We start from the raw sequence: 15,807 nt of genomic DNA on the forward strand, positions 1-15,807 counted from the left end.
AGCCAAAGTGACTCAGTTGTGAGTTAGGTGGGTGGAAGGGTGGTAGGGGAAAGCTCTCCAATTGAACCCAGAAGCTTCACCAGAGACTTATAGCAATTGATTCTCCTTAGGGTCTAGCTACTTAGGTCAACCGTCTTATCCTGCTATTAGCAGCTTACTTCATCAACAACATCATCAATATTTAAGAACATCAACACAAGAAATCAACAACTATTCTTTGTCAGTCAAGTTCAGCTTTGTCATCTAGTAGGTAGACTAAGCCAGAGACTGCCAAGCCAGCCAGTGTGTCAACGTTCTGGTTGACGTTTTCCCCCAAAGGGAACTGCCAAGCCATCAAACTAGTTTCAGCTTAGATTATCCTTATACCTCTGTGCTTACCCATTATCTTTATTTCCTTTACTTCCAGTTATTCCTGTATCCATCAATTAAATAATGTTATCTGTTACCTGAGATCTGTTGTTTGGCCTAGTTCTCCAACTCCTTCAGGATCCTCACTGCCAAATCTGACAGTTGAGAGGCAGTTCTCTGGCTAAGAAGAATATACAAGCTTACTACCAACTATTGCTTGAAATTGATTCCCATCTGTTCAAGATCTTCAATACCAATTTGCAGTCAGGTAAGCAGTAATACAAATAACATCAAGAAGATACAAAACTACAAATCCTTAAGGAACAGTGAGCTTAAAAGAGCTAAAGTTTAGAATCTTCACAGTATCAGTTCACTAGTGCCCCCTCTGTTGGGAAATGCTGTCCAGTTGCTGAACAAGAAGCAAGCTGTGAAAATAATCCCAAAGATATGAAACAGATGTCCTTTGGACTGCATTTGATTTTCCTTAAGGTATGATGACATTTTGTCAAGTTGGCTGGATTTAGGGTCAGAGGATCTAGGTTTGAATTCTGGCTCTGCCTTATAATTCATGACTTTTAAACTTCTGTGAATCTCAGTTTCTTCTATAAAATTGGGAGTATTTATTGGGTGATCTTTATCATGTCTTCCAGGTCAAAAACTATGATCCCAGAGTTATCTTCTTCTTTTTTTTTAAACCCTTGTATTTTGGTGTATTGTCTCATAGGTGGAAGGTTGGTAAGGGTGGGCAATGGGGGTCAAGTGACTTGCCCAGGGTCACACAGCTGGGAAGTGGCTGAGGCCGGGTTTGAACCTAGGACCTCCTGTCTCTAGGCCTGACTCTCACTCCACTGAGCTACCCAGCTGCCCCCCGAGTTATCTTCTTTTAAGCTTGGTTAGTTTATTTTTGACATGACTCAGCACTCAAATTGTAGTTAAAGAAGCACATTCGGATATATTCTCGATATAGAAATAGCTGTTTATATTTGTGTTTGGATAGACAAAAAGAAGAACTTCTGACTAGTAAACTTTGATGTATATTAATAACTTTGATAGAATAGTTTGATAGGAGACAAGGTTGAAGAAATTGGCTGAAGTGAGAGGCTTAGAATTTTTGTGCAATTTTTATACTTTGCTTTGTGAGCCCAGTCAAGGGGATAGAGCTAAAAATACTCTTTGGTTCCAGACTGAAAGTTATGATTTGAATGAGCTTAACACTTCTTTGGTAGCCCAGAGGAGGAGTGTCCTGGGCACAGTATCCAAGCAGTCCTGCCCAGAAGAAAGTGATGAGGATGAGCAAAGGAGCAACCTGAGTGTAGCATCCAGCAGAGAAGATAGCCCATCATCCCTCAGAAGAGTAGAGAAGGTCAAAAGATGAGCAGTTAGTTTCTTAGTGATTTTTGATGCAGACTGTGTCTGAGGGAGACCTGAGTCACGATTCAGAGTTGTGAGTTGCTTCAGGTACATATGGTCCCTAGTCATGTACTCCCATGCTATGGCTTTGCAAGTTTGTGTTCATTTTCTCTCATGCACATTGTATACATTGTGGAGTTAATGTGTCTCAAGTTTATTAGTGTAATGATATGTTTTAATAATATCTATTTTGCCTTCTATTTAACAAATGTTTCTGATTTAAGAGTTAATGTGCCATCTTGGCTTGCTAATGAAGGCTCAAGGGTTATAAATGTGAGCATTATGTATTTATTTCCCCTATGATGGTTCCTTGTTGGACCTTGATGTGAGTTGTAGCAGTAGGACCATATTCATTGAGAAAACTACCTACTTGCCAGCATCAGTGCAGCTGGGTGAATGAGCCAATCACAGTCCAGAGAAATGAGAGATAATAATGATATTCATAATAGCAACTCCAATTTATATAGTGCTTTAAGACTTGCAAATAACTTTACATTTGTTCATTTATTTTATCTTCACAACAACTCTGAGAGTTAGGTGCTATTATTATCCCATATTCCCATTTTACAGATGATGAAACAAGCACAGAGAAGTCAAGTGACTTATCCAGGGTCCCAGCACTAGTAAATGCCCCAGACATGATTTAAACTCATGTCTTCCTGATTCCAAGTCCTGCACTCTATCTATTGTGGCACCTAGTTGCCTAAGAGTCAGGTACCATGCCTACTATACTTCAACAGCATCATCTACTCTGCATGTGCTTCCTTTTCATTAGCTTTCCCTTTCATTTTTTTCTCCCATACCATCCATCAGCCTTGTTCTTCTTCCCTTATTTCTCCTTACACTTTCCTTGTCAAAATATCAGATAAGGTGTTTTCAGCACCCCCTTTTTTCTATTCAATGCTCTTTGTCTCCTCTTTCTCTAATTCCTAACCTTCATCTTTCTTCTCCTTGGGCATTTAAATTCAGATTGTCCCATGGTATTTGTGGTGAGATACTGACAAGGTTACATGGGATTTTTGATGTGTGACTCAGTTACCCTTAATTTTCTAGGAACTTTGCAACTGAAAAGGAGAAAGCATGGATTATCTGAGTAAGAAGATGACAGTTTTCTGGGTAGGAAAATATGTTCTTCGACATTCATTATTTTTTGTTGAAAACCTAATGTGCTAGGCATTGAAGAATTTTATGAAATGACACCATCCTTTGACAAAGTATACTTTTTAGAGGCACTCTCCTTTGTTTACACCAACATTGAGTCCTAAACAGTTCTTTTAGTGTCTAGGGAAAATTCCAAATACTCCTACCTCAAATTGAGTGCTGAGTTATTCAATGAATAAGAGTTACTTGGAGTAGAAAGGAGAAAGCAGAGGATTATAAGGCTCATAATCTAGAGAGGATTATGATGCAATGGTCACCGAGATAAAAACTGAAAAAATATAAGACATAATTTGGCTATATCAGGAGAAATGTATCCTCTCAAATAGTTTTCTTTTCCTATTTTAAATTCTGCCTAACTGATTTGATATGTATTCTAAGGTAGTAAAATTTTGACTGGTTTGGTACTACCTGGTTAAACCTTTGCAGAGATAATATGTTCATGGATAACTGGAACTCGACAGGATCTGTTTTCTTTAGCAAATATAGTTTAAAAACATGTTAATCTGATTTTCAACCACATGCTGAGGTGGGTGTACATTATTAGTGCCAAAGGCAATAGCCATATCCCAGGCATCAATGAAACTTACATTGAGATCCTGGAAGATGTCTTTCAAAATCTGAGCCTGAATATAGCCATGAAAGTCACTAAGTCGCTCAGGATTATCACTCATTTCCCTAGTATTTTCTCCCTTGAGGATTACTCTTGTCTCTGGGCTTCTTTGGAATAGACGTTCAATAGCTTTATGAATGTTGATAGCCCTTCGGATGAAGAGATCAATGGGAAAAAACCTAAAGTGCTGGCCCAGAGAAAATATGATAATGGTGTTTTTGTCCCCTGCTATTCTGTCAATGACACGGGCTATGTACTCATTCTCTTTTGCTGAATAACTATTTGAGCCAACCAAAGGGTAGCCATGTTTCTGCCACTGAATGTAGATCTTCCTTTCCAAGTCTACAACAAGTTGACGTTGGAGATTCCCAAATCCATGGAGGTCAATAGACTTCAGTGCTGATAAAGGAATCAAAAATGGAATTTTAAAAAGTTACAAAGATTGGTTAGACAAAAGCATAGAACAGAGGTGAGTGGGAATATAATTGACTTTATGAAGCAGTCATGTGGAGGACTAAATGATACACTAGTTGGACAAGAGTGGGGAATAATGAGAGATGTGCATAAAGGTATTTACTCATAAACTAGCTATTGTTTAACTTTGTCATGTAATCACACTTTCTCAAGAGATACAAATTGGATTTCTGATTCTTCTCATGTAGGCCACTCCCTGTTGAGGTAATGTCCTCTACTAATGCAATTTGGAACCTTCTGTTCAAATAATGTTGTGGATAGAATGCCAGGACTGGAGTCAGGAGAATCTGGGTTCAAATGTGGCCCATATTTACTAGCTGTATGACCTTGTACAAGTCACTTAATCCTGTTGATCTCAGTTTCCTCATCTGTAAAATGAGCTAGAGAAGGAAATGGAAAACCATTACAGTATCTGTGCCAAGAAAACCCTGAAAGGCATCACGAAGAGTCGGACATGACAGAAATGACTGAACTATAACAAAGCATTAAGAAGTAACTTACTTATGATCATATACCATGTATCAGAAATGGGACTTGAGCTCAAGTCCTTGACTCTGAGCCCAGCTTTCTTTACTCTTTCTCACTTTAAAAATATCATCTTACCTATATAACTCTGAAATCCCATAAGGATCCCTAGCACAATGCCAGGCACATGGCAGGCTTTTGATAAAAACTCCTTGACTGATTAGTTTATAGAACCATCTCTTAGGCTTCTTTTGATTGCTTATATTCACTGCCTAGCATGGGTGTGAATCCATAATTTTCATGTAATATTTTCTTGTTGAATTGAAGTAAATGAACAATCATTGAGGAAAAAAAATCATCCTGAATTGAAGCTCAAATATTTAAGTAGAGAAGTAATATCTGTGCTTTAGAGAAGTAAAAGAATGCTTCTTTAAGCTATGAAAGTTTGGCCACCTTAAAAATATCAAGAATAGCATGGACATAGTTACAAATGATTGTCCCCAAGAAAAATTCAAAACTGCTTTTTCAGTTGCAAAATATAAAACCTTCAAATCCTTTTACAATGTAGTGGTTATAAGGACAATATTAATCCTATTCACACAGAAATCAAATATTTAGAAAGAAATGTTTCCCTTATTTTAGTTCTAGTTACTCCCTGGTCCTTTTTCTGCTTTCCCCAAGCAGGCCAGAGACACAAGAACTATTTGAGAAAGAGCTTAATGATATTTATCAATGGGGTACTGATAGTATTTTTATAGAATTTAGCTGAAATGGCTATTTACATACATTTAATATTTTAGGGAAATGAAGATTTCTTATAATATTTGTGAGCAATGAAAATTTATTTTCTCTATCACTTCTAGGAAGTAAAAAAATAAATAAAATAGCTGGAGGGTTTTGATTTCTTGGCTTGTTTATTTTTCTATTCAGTATTAGTTTCCTCAGTTTCCCCAACTATAAAATTGGGGTAGGATAAAGTCATAATTCTTCTGACTTCTGCGGGAACACTGAGTGTGAATTCTCTTTGTGAATAGTGGCTCTACAGTAGAATTTGTCAATGGAGGCAATAGGGTATCCCATTCCTAATTAAAAAAAATAATGGAGAATCATTCTCCTATATTGTTTATGAATCTCAGAACATCTCCAATGCAAGGGAATTGTAGCAGAAACCTATTGACGTTTCTTCTCCAGTTTAATTATATATGTCATCCTATTTGAATTTTAATTTGAATTCATTCACTGTGTGAATAATAAAGTGAGAACTATCTGTGAAGGAAGAGAGGCAGCTTATCCTCACTGGTTCCCATTAACTCTATGAAATATAAAAATGCAAAGGAATGGTAATCATATCTTAGAAAAATGTTAAAAGACTTGAAATTAAGGAATATGAAAAAATGCAGTATATGATCATATTCCCTTCCCTGTAAACCCAAAGAAGCATATTCTGAAAGAGATTTGAGGATGAGCTCAATACTGAAACTCACTTTTGATGTTCTTTATGAAGTATTCTATCCACTGACGGGTGGTGGAATCTCCCAGGATATAAATGAGCTTTCCCTTTAAACAGATATTCATTTGGGCCTCAGTGTGGAAATGAGACAAATTACAGGTGACCAGATTCCATGCATTATTCCAGACATAGCCGGTAGGGACTGGAGACCACATCCCAGGTTTGCACTTTTTTTTTAATGATATTGTTCTCTCTGTCAATAAACACAATAGTGGTTTCAAAAATATTATAGAAACAATCAATCTAGAAGTATTGATTATTTTGGCTTAATTTCATTTGTCAGAATTCACTTGCATGCTGAGCCATAGATAATCTTGGAAATTCATAACATTGTCTGAAAACTCTGTATGACCAAATGCTATGATTGCTACCTTAGTTGTTGGGGTTATAAAGAAATTACAATTTTTACCTGAGAGTACCTTGCCTGGTTTTTGTTAGCTAGGTGTGGTAGCTATGATTCAAAAAGATATTAGCCTGCCCTTATCAGAGATAGGCTAACTACACTTTAGCTGACTGGACCTAGCTTTAATCAATTAAGCATCCAAAAAGCATTTATTAAATATCTACTATATTCTGGGTTCTAAGGATGCAAATACAAATAATTTAATTAATCTTAATTAATCTCTTTTTGGAGAGAGTTTATATTTTAATTTAGAGAAGATAATAAAACATATAAAAATATAAGGAAATGCCAAATGGGATAAAGAGATAAAATACAAATTTATATATACACATATATACATATATACATATATGTACATATATATATGTGTAGCAATTAGATATAAAGTTATAATATGGAAGGTACTATCAGATTAAGAGTGGAGGATATATCAGTAAAAGTTTTATGTAGAAAGTGGTGATTAAGCTCATACTTGGAAGAAGAAAGAGAACTTCTTGAGGTTGAGAAGGGAATGCTTTCTAGGCATGAGATATGGCCAGTACAAGAACCTAGAGATAGGAGATAGAATGTTTTGTTCTTGGGCTCTCTGTGTTGGTCATATTGGATAGGGAGACACAAGGCAGGGGGAATAATCAGGAGACTGCTTTGATAATCTAGAGAGGTGAGGTAGGACTGAATTAAGGTAGTGGCTATATGAGTAAGGACTGGATATGAGAGAGGTTGTGAAGGTAAAAGTGGGGATATTTGACTGCTTATTTGATATGAATGTGGAGTGAAGGATATGGAGGAGTCCAAAACAATGCTTACAAACATGGGACAAGAGGAATGATGGTCTCTTGGATAATAATAATGTAGGTTAGGAGAGGAGTGGGTTTTTTGGGAAATATAGTGAGTTCTGCTTTGGACATGTTGAATTTGAGATGTTTCTGGGACATCCGGTTTGAAAGAACAATGGACAATTTTAAACTCCATATGAGGAAAACCAGAACTAACCAAAGGTATAGTGGAATGACTTGAGAAATAGTGGGTTGCTCTTTGCTGGCACTCTACTGTCAGAGGCTGATTGATTTGTCAAGGATATTAGAAAATGTTCAGGTATGGCTTGCAGCAGATGACCTTTGAAAAACCTTTAACTCTTGAGACTGTGATGTTTTCTTTGTTTTAGAATACCCCCAGGAAGTAATGAGCTTAATGTTTCAGTGAAAATTATATATTAATTATTTAATGAAAATATTTTATTAATATTGATTGAAAATACATGCTAATGTTACAGAGAAAGTAAATCAATAAACATTTGTGCTAAGCAGTCGGGATACAAAAAGAGATTCATGCTTTCAAGGAGCTTACAATCAAATATGGGAGAGAACATGCAGAGAAACACATGCAAAGCAAGTTATATACAACATAAATAGGAAATGACTAATAGAGAGATGGCATTGGGATTAAGAAGGGCTGGAGAAGGCATCTTGTAGAAGGTAGAATTTTATTTGGGACTTAAAGGAAACCAGATAGGTCGGTAGTAGGAGCAGAAATGGTAGAGTGTGGCATGGGGTTGTTGTTGTTTATCCTTCATTTTCAAAGAAGACCAGTGACATAACAATGGGAGATATCTTGACTTTCTTGTGAATTAGATTTTAGTAAGGCAGAGTTGTGCAAAATAAGCTTCACTCTCTCTTTCAGAGTTATCAATATCCAATGGCAAGAGAAAAATCTAGACAATGGCAATGGCTTGGAATGCAGTAGAATGGTCTTGGTGATTTTTTTGCCTTACCAAGCCCTAAGCACTCCACAAGTTTTAGCTGCTTTCTTGGCCACTGGAACAAATTGTTCTTGTCTGCTCATTCTACTGGGAGAAGTTTTCACATGTTTGATGGAGACACCTTCAGGTCAACAACAGGTTTAATACCTATCAGCTACCCACAACCTGCTGTAGCCCATCTGCCAGGATTTTTACCAGTGTGGTTGATGCATGAAGTGCAACCATAGTGAATACCCAGAGCCAAGATATAGAGTGCTTTGTTCATGAAATAGCCAAGAGGCTTGTGCTACTGGAGTAAAGAGTATGCGTCTGACAGAAAAGTATAAAAATACTCTAGTGCTAGGGAAAGGTTGGTTTATGAAGAGTTTTGAATGCCAGGAGTCATTCTGGATGCCCCTGTAGCTATAGAGAGCCACTGGAGTTTACTGAGTAGGGTTTATTGAGCTGGTGATGACATGATCAGACCAGAGATTTAGGAAAATTACTTAAATAGCTGAATGGAGATGGATTGGAGAGGGGATAGATAAGGCAGGCCAACTCCCTGGCAGACTATTACAATTCTGCAGGCGATAAAGGCCTTCACTAGAGTGGGGGCAATGTCTGAGAGAAAGGGATGTATTTGAGAAACATTACAACAGAGAAATCAACAGGTGTTGGCAACAGCTTGGCTATGGAGAACAAGAGATAGTGAGGAATCCAGGATGACGCCTGGGTTGTAAGCCCGAAGGACTGGAAGGATGCTGTTGTCCTCTATAGTAATGGGAAAGTTAGGAGGGAAGGTGCATTTAGGGGATAATTAAGATGTTTAAGATGTCTATTGGAAATCCAGTTCGAGATGTCCGAAAGGCACTTGGAGGTTTCAGTTGGAGGTCAGCAGGATAAATGGAATGAGCAAGGTAAAAGGAACGATAGATTTGAGAATTATCAGTATAGAGGTAGTCATTAAACACATGGGTGCTGATGGCATCACTAAGTAAAGTAACATAGACAGAGAAGAAAAGAGGGCCCAAGACAGAACCTTGAGGGGCACCTATGGTTAGAGGCTTTGATCTGAATGAAGACCCTAAGAAAGGAATGATCAGATAGGTAGAAGGAAAACCAGGAGAGAATTATGCCCTGAATTAGAAATCTTTCATCTTATATTCAGGGAATGCATACTTACTGTTGGAATAATTCTGATGTAGCAGGCTGGCATTTTAAAGAACAAATTAATAAATTTGTTAGCTCCTTTGCCTCTAAGGGCTTTGACAAACACTAATGTCTTGACTAGGTCTCTGTCCCTCCAGAGAGCCAGTGAATCATAGTAGTAGGAAAATACTCTTTAAATACTGCTGATAGGCAAGGAAAGAAAGAATACTCTGGCAGGACACAAGAATATTAAGACTGATGAAAACCATGGGCAATTAAAATTGTTACAGTAGAATTTAGCTTCTCAAATTAGTGTTAAAGTCTTACATAGACAACTGTTTCTAGAAGGAGTGAGGGACAATCTTAACAAGAGGCAGAGTGGAAATACTTACCAGCATAAGGTGTCTGTGATTTCAAGATTAGATTCCCAGTTTCTACAGTTTGTAAAGACAATAAATGATATAATCAAGTTGCTTGCTTCAGTAGAATCATGGGTTTATGGGGATGGAGTGAGGAGTGGGTTCTTGAGAACAAATAGGTCAATCCTATCTCATTCAGTGTTCATTAATTCAGATTAATAGCAGTTTCACCCATCACAGAAGCAGGCAACTGATTGGGAAAACCCCTGCACATCTGAAAGTGAGTAAATAAATGACATTTAGTGTGTCCAAGCAGTGGACAAATGACAAAAAGAATACTTACTGTTACACACGGAAACTCTGATGGGATCAAAGTTTTTCATAATCTCCACCCCTACATTGGACCTTAAAAAGATAGGAACAAAAATTACCTAACTGGCAGCCAGGGTTTGAAAGAGGAAAAAAAGAGAGACAAAGCTGACTCCTCATTTACCCCAACAAGTCTGGGGTGTGGTTTGGGAAGTTGAAATCTCTGGAAATGGCAGCCACAGTCTTAAGTCATGTAGCAAATCTTTTTTGGACAGAAACAAGTATTGCCTGTACTATAGACTCAGATGCAAAGTGGCCTTAGGTCCATGTTCCTACATGATAAAACACCTTTATGAGAATGTATAAATATAACTTCATGGTCCTTAAGCATCCAAGCATATTGGTCCATGGAGGTGGGTGCCAGAAAAATTTATTTACCTGATAAAGAGGCTCTTCTCTAGGTTGCTGAGATAAGAAATTGCTTTATTCTTAGATTTCAGCTGGGCCAGTGCTTCACAGGACACATGTGGAGGTTTCACACAGTAAAAGGCTTCTTTATCTCGAGGGTCCAGGTATGGGCACAGTTCGGCACTTGTGTTTAGAAACAAGCCACATTCAGAAGAGACCCAAGATTTGCCATTAGTAAATTGGCCTGTGAAAATTACTTTATCATAGCTTCTATTCCTTGCTCTCCAGAGGGCAGATACTCCTTCACTGGGGTGGATGAGCAAAAGAGACAAAGTCACTCTACCTTCCCAGAATAAAATGAACCTGACAAGGTAGGTGCCATTGTTGAAGTCTGTCACTGTTCCTGAAGCTCCTGCCTTCAGATCTGGAGAAGAAATCCTGGCCCTTAAGAAGTCTCCTCCATATTTTTTCCTTTGCCCTAAGTAGTCTCTCGCCACTAGAAGAATATCTAGCTGATCTCCTCTGCAGTAGGTACCCTTAGGATTAAATATGGTGGCCACACTGTGGGCTGCACTTGTGGTGGTATTGACATTGGAGAATGACCTGTTTGGGATGAGTTGGTCCAGATAACTCTTGATTTTATTTATTTCCATATCAGTATTTGATTGATTGATTGGTGAGTTAGGACACAAAGGTTTCCAGGAAAACCCAGAGATGGGAAGGTCCAGTGTAGTCAAAAACTGAAATAATAAGAAACATGACATATTATGTGCAGAACACATAATTTTTCCTATTTTAGTATCTTTAATTATTGGTGATTTGCATCTTTGTACACATAACCTGCTGCTGCTTGTCTATTATACCACATAGCAAGACAGACAGACATCAGGACAAATAGGAAAGCTGGTAAGAGAAGACAAGAGAAGAGAAGGAAAGAGAGGACAGGGGAGAGCATAAGAAAAAAATATAAGAAAAGAGAGCCAAAGACAGAAACCTAGAAGAAGACTCATGGTCAGGGGATTGGATATGAATAATGATCCATCTAAGGAACTGAGAAAAGATAATCAAACAAGTTGAAGGAGAACCAAGTAAAAAAAAACAACACTATGAAAAAATCAAGGAATAGAGAGTATATTCAGGAATGTTAAAAGGTAGAAGAAGATCAGGAAGGATGAGGATTAAGAAAAGGCCATGCAGTTCAGCAGATGCTGGACAACCTTGGAGACAGCAACTTCAGCTGACACTTGGAATGAGAATGCAGTGTCAGAGGCTGAGAAATATTTGTAGGGAGGAAAGTCAAGACAAGAGGTAGATGGCTTTTTTTAGGAATTAGGTGGCATAGCAGTGGAGAGATATGGGATAATACTTTGAAAGTGTGAGAGTTGGTGAAAGTTCAGTGATGAGAAAGATTTAGACATGTTCCTAGGTAGCAGGGAAGAAGCTAGCTCATTAGGAGATGTTTAAGATGAGTGGATGTGTATTGGCTATGGGATGGGGGAGTCTTCAGTCTTTGGAATGGGATGAGAAAACATTCTATTGAGAGTGTTAATAAAGAGTGACAGTACCTCAGATCATATTTTTGCCAAGATCATCAAATAAATCAGTGAGAATTTACTAAGTTCTTCTGAGGGCTATGTTCTAGGCATTGTACCTAAGCCTTGGAAGTACACAGAAAAATATAGTCCCTTCTTTCAAAGAGCTTACATTTGAATGGTGAAGACAATGTATTAAAATCAATACATATGAGATAAATTCAGAATAGATGGAAGACAGCTTTAAAAGGGACCACACTAGTGGCTTTGGGTGCAGAGGGAGGCCCTTCTGGAAGTGGTAGCATATGAATTCTTTATTTTTAAAGCAATTTTATTTTATTTTCAATTCTGTGCTTTCCCTCTTACTTCATTTTCTCTTTCTGTTGAGAAAGCAAGAAAGACAAAACTCTTGTTACAAACATATATAGTCAAGCAAAATAAATTCCCGCATTGATCATGTCTTCCACCCCTCCTCTCCCCCCCCCCCAAATGCCTTACTTAGTCTATCAGCTTTCTGAGTTCTCGTGTTGATCAGAGTTTCTAAGTCTTTGAAAAATACTTGTATTTGTAATGTTGTTATTATATAAATTGATTTATTGATTCTGTTGAGTTTAAAGGAAACCAGGAAATCTAAGAATCAGAGATTGGGAAGGACAGAGGAAAATATGCATTGTAAAAAGGGAGATAAAGCACTGAGTAAGAGGAATAACAAATAGGCCCTCATATGACATTGGTGATTAAGGATGAACAAAAGTTGTATCTGATAACAGTTAAATGTGACTCCCATGTGTTGCTTACTCCCTCATGAAGTCTCATTTTAGATTCCTAAAGAGAAATAGGCATGAATAGTGAAGGTCTGAACACCAATAGCAAACCTAGCTTTTATTCCCCAAATGCTGGATACTACACCAGCCTAAGGATAAAAAGATCTTTGTGACTTGAGGGCTTTTTCTCTCTTTCCCCTATTTTTTGACTTAGGTTTTTCATGTAGTTAATTTTCTTCTGTGCTGCTATCCTAGAGACACTTCCTTATTCTAAATCTATCTATCTATCTATCTATCTATCTATCTATCTATCTATCCCTCTATCTATGATCTAGCGATCCCTCCATCTATTTATTTTCATCTATCTGTCTATCTTTTTAATCTATTTATCATTTAAAAATCACCAATAAACAACTTGGACTTAGTAAGAGTCAAATCAGGGAGTGGTTAACATCTACTGAGGTTATGTGTGTGTGTGTGTGTGTGTGTGAAAGAGAGAGAGAGAGAGAGAGAGAGAGAGAGAGAGAGAGAGAGAGAGAGAGAGAGAGAGATGGATAGATAGGCAGACAGACAGAGACACAAAGACATAGAGAAACAAATACAGATAGAGATAGAGGTAGAGAGGCAAAGAGAGAAAGATATGCTGAAGGAGATAGGAAAGAATGAGATCAAGGTTATAAGCAGAAAGAATGTCTTTGGCAAGTAGATGAACTACCATTTCTTCAAAAAGTAGAGGGTGGGGGGCAGCTGGGTAACTCAGTGGATTGAGAGTCAGGCCTAGAGACGGGAGGTCCTAGGTTCAAATCTGGCCTCAGACACTTCTCAGCTATGTGACCCCGGGCAAGTCACTTGACCCCCATTGCCTACCCTTACCACTCTTCTGCCTAGGAGCCAATACACAGAAGTTAAGGGTTTAAAAAACAAAAATAAAAATAAAAAATAAAAAAAGTAGAGGGTGCTGAAGAGTGACTTGGAGATATAGAATAGGGTGGAAGATGGAACTCATGAAGAATGACATTGATTTTCTCAATAAAGTAGAAGACAAGGTCCTTAAGCAGAGAGGAAAGGGGGAGGAGATAATATAAGAGGTTTTGAGAAATCAAAAGGCCGGTATTCTGGTTCTAGCTCTTTCTCTTAGTTGCAAACCCTTAACATATTATTCAATATCTTTGGAAATTTATTTCCCTACTTGTAAAAAGAAGGTTATTGTGAGTTTCTAAAACTATAAAATCACTGATCCCATTATTCTTTGTAGTCATTCTCTGTGCATTTTCCATGAGCCCCTAATCCCAAGGCCTTCTGGAAAGAAGAAACCTACTATTTGTCATTCCATCCAGCTTCACAAATTGTGTGGACAGATGTTTATTAATCTCAACCTAAATCTCCTTTATTAGCAGAACAACTTAAAAAAAAGCGCCATAAAAACTTGAAAGTATTGCCATTGTCACCATTTTTGTTACTTTCTTATGCCTATAGGCAGCCCTTTGGACTCTCCATGGCCAGGTATGAGTTAGGTATTTTTTTTTTCTCTCCTGGAAATCAATTTAGAACTTGAGATACTTTGCCTTGAAGGAAGGTCCTGGCTCTTGAAATTCAAATTGGACTTGAGGTGTTTGAAAAAATAAGCCCAGAAATAAGGTTTAATTTCAGGCTCTAGATAAACTATAAAGATAGTAGTCCTTGTTAATTTTTTTTAAGGAAATCCTCAAGTCATTTAGTAATGATAGATAAATATACCACTGACACTCCTCAATGTAATCCATGTATCATTTATGTTTTTTGGCTTAGAATATGCTATTGAGAAATAAAACATAATTTACCTTTGAGAAATTTTTAGAAGCCATAAAAATGATTGATAGAGTTAATATAGATATCATCAATATCATCATTGCCAGTAGTTTCCATGCAGTCAAGTTTGAAGTTCTATTAAACAGCCTATGAGAGATAAACATAAAAAATACACAGAATAATAAAAGGGTATTCCTTAATGCTCAGTTACTATCATTTTTAACAGTGCTCTAATTCTTAGAACCTTATTCTTTGCTTGTTTTATGTTCTTCTAGCTTCCCTTTTTGATCTTTAAAGTGTATTACTCGTACTTTACATGGGGAAAAGACACTAAAAATAAAGGAGCTGTTTATGTCTTTACAAATTCCCCACCACTAATTATAACAGACATTACTTCTTGGCCCCTCTTTAAGGTCACTAAGGATTTAGTTGTCACAAAAGATTTTCTGGATAAATTAACAAAAAATATTATTGCTTGAATCTTTTAATTAAACCAGGTGGGTATTTAAAAAAATATTTTTTTTTCTATCTCTCTTTTCTTCTTGGGCCAATCCCTTACTCCAATCCCCTTTTTATAAAGAAAAAGAATCAAAGAATGTTAGAAGTTGACATCCAGTAATCTGAAAAAAAAAAAACACACACTAAAAAACCTCACAAGGGGGAAACTCACTACACACAAATTATAACAAGCTCATTCTGAAGTTTTTACTTACATCGAACAGAAGTCTGCCCTTTTGCCACTTTCACTCTTGACTTCCAGATATGCTCCTTAAGGCCAACAGCAAATATTATCACTCTTCTTCATGGAAACCTTTCAAACACTAAAAATGATTTGTCCTCAATATCCTGGTTCTAGGATCCACCCTCATTTGCTCCATTTCCTGATTTACTCTGACTTCCTTGTTAATGTTTTTTTTTTCATTTATTTTAACATAATAAAAACCTCCTTGTTACCTCCCTTCCTCTCTCTCTCTCTGTAATTCTCTCTCTCTTTCCCCTCCCTCTCTCAATTTCAAGGTAGGAAAGAACTGTGACTCTATTTGTGGATGAAATTATTTTCAGTTAGTTCCATCTTTTTTAAACTTTATCCTCCAACCATTGGGAGTAAGGCGGTCCACAAGGAAAGAAATCCAGTTCGGAAGTCCTTTTGACTTCTTATTAACTATGTTTATTTGATGGATTGTTTTCTTGTTAATTCTTAGGACAAAGGCTATGAACTAGTTGAACTATGCCTCAAAAACTATAAGCTTTGATCTATAAGTCAATTCCTATATCCTGTTGGATATCCTTTGTAGTGCAGAGAGAGGGGGTCATGACAGTTTTTTCCAAGCCTTGGCTGAGTTCTGAAATCAGTTAGGAGTTTAGAATCTTGAGGGAGA

General features: G+C 37.2%; 1 protein-coding gene across 1 annotated transcript; it reads right to left on the reverse strand.

The window, feature by feature from the left end:
- Nucleotides 1-3,392: 3,392 nt before the first annotated feature.
- LOC123239066 (NXPE family member 4-like) lies at nucleotides 3,393-10,997 on the reverse strand. The gene is made up of 4 exons (XM_044666337.1): nucleotides 10,375-10,997; nucleotides 9,971-10,032; nucleotides 5,953-6,171; nucleotides 3,393-3,928 (listed from the first exon to the last, which is right to left on the reverse strand). The coding sequence occupies exons 1-4, from the start codon at nucleotides 10,995-10,997 to the stop codon at nucleotides 3,393-3,395; spliced, it is 1,440 nt and encodes a 479-aa protein (XP_044522272.1).
- Nucleotides 10,998-15,807: the final 4,810 nt, after the last annotated feature.

The sequence above is a fragment of the Gracilinanus agilis genome, chromosome 3 (assembly GCF_016433145.1).
Source record: "Gracilinanus agilis isolate LMUSP501 chromosome 3, AgileGrace, whole genome shotgun sequence".
Taxonomy (NCBI): Eukaryota; Metazoa; Chordata; class Mammalia; order Didelphimorphia; family Didelphidae; genus Gracilinanus; species Gracilinanus agilis.

What these genes read in the sequence shown, in the direction of transcription:
- LOC123239066 (XM_044666337.1), bottom strand. Translation starts at nt 10,997, where the DNA reads ATGGAAATAAATAAAATCAAGAGTTATCTGGACCAACTCATCCCAAAC. An exon ending in GAGAAGAGCCTCTTTATCAG is followed by an intron (nt 10,033 to 10,374) that starts GTAAATAAATTT and finishes TATCTTTTTAAG; the next exon opens with GTCCAATGTAGGGGTGGAGA. An exon ending in CTTCATAAAGAACATCAAAA is followed by an intron (nt 3,929 to 5,952) that starts GTGAGTTTCAGT and finishes TTCCTTTATCAG; the next exon opens with CACTGAAGTCTATTGACCTC.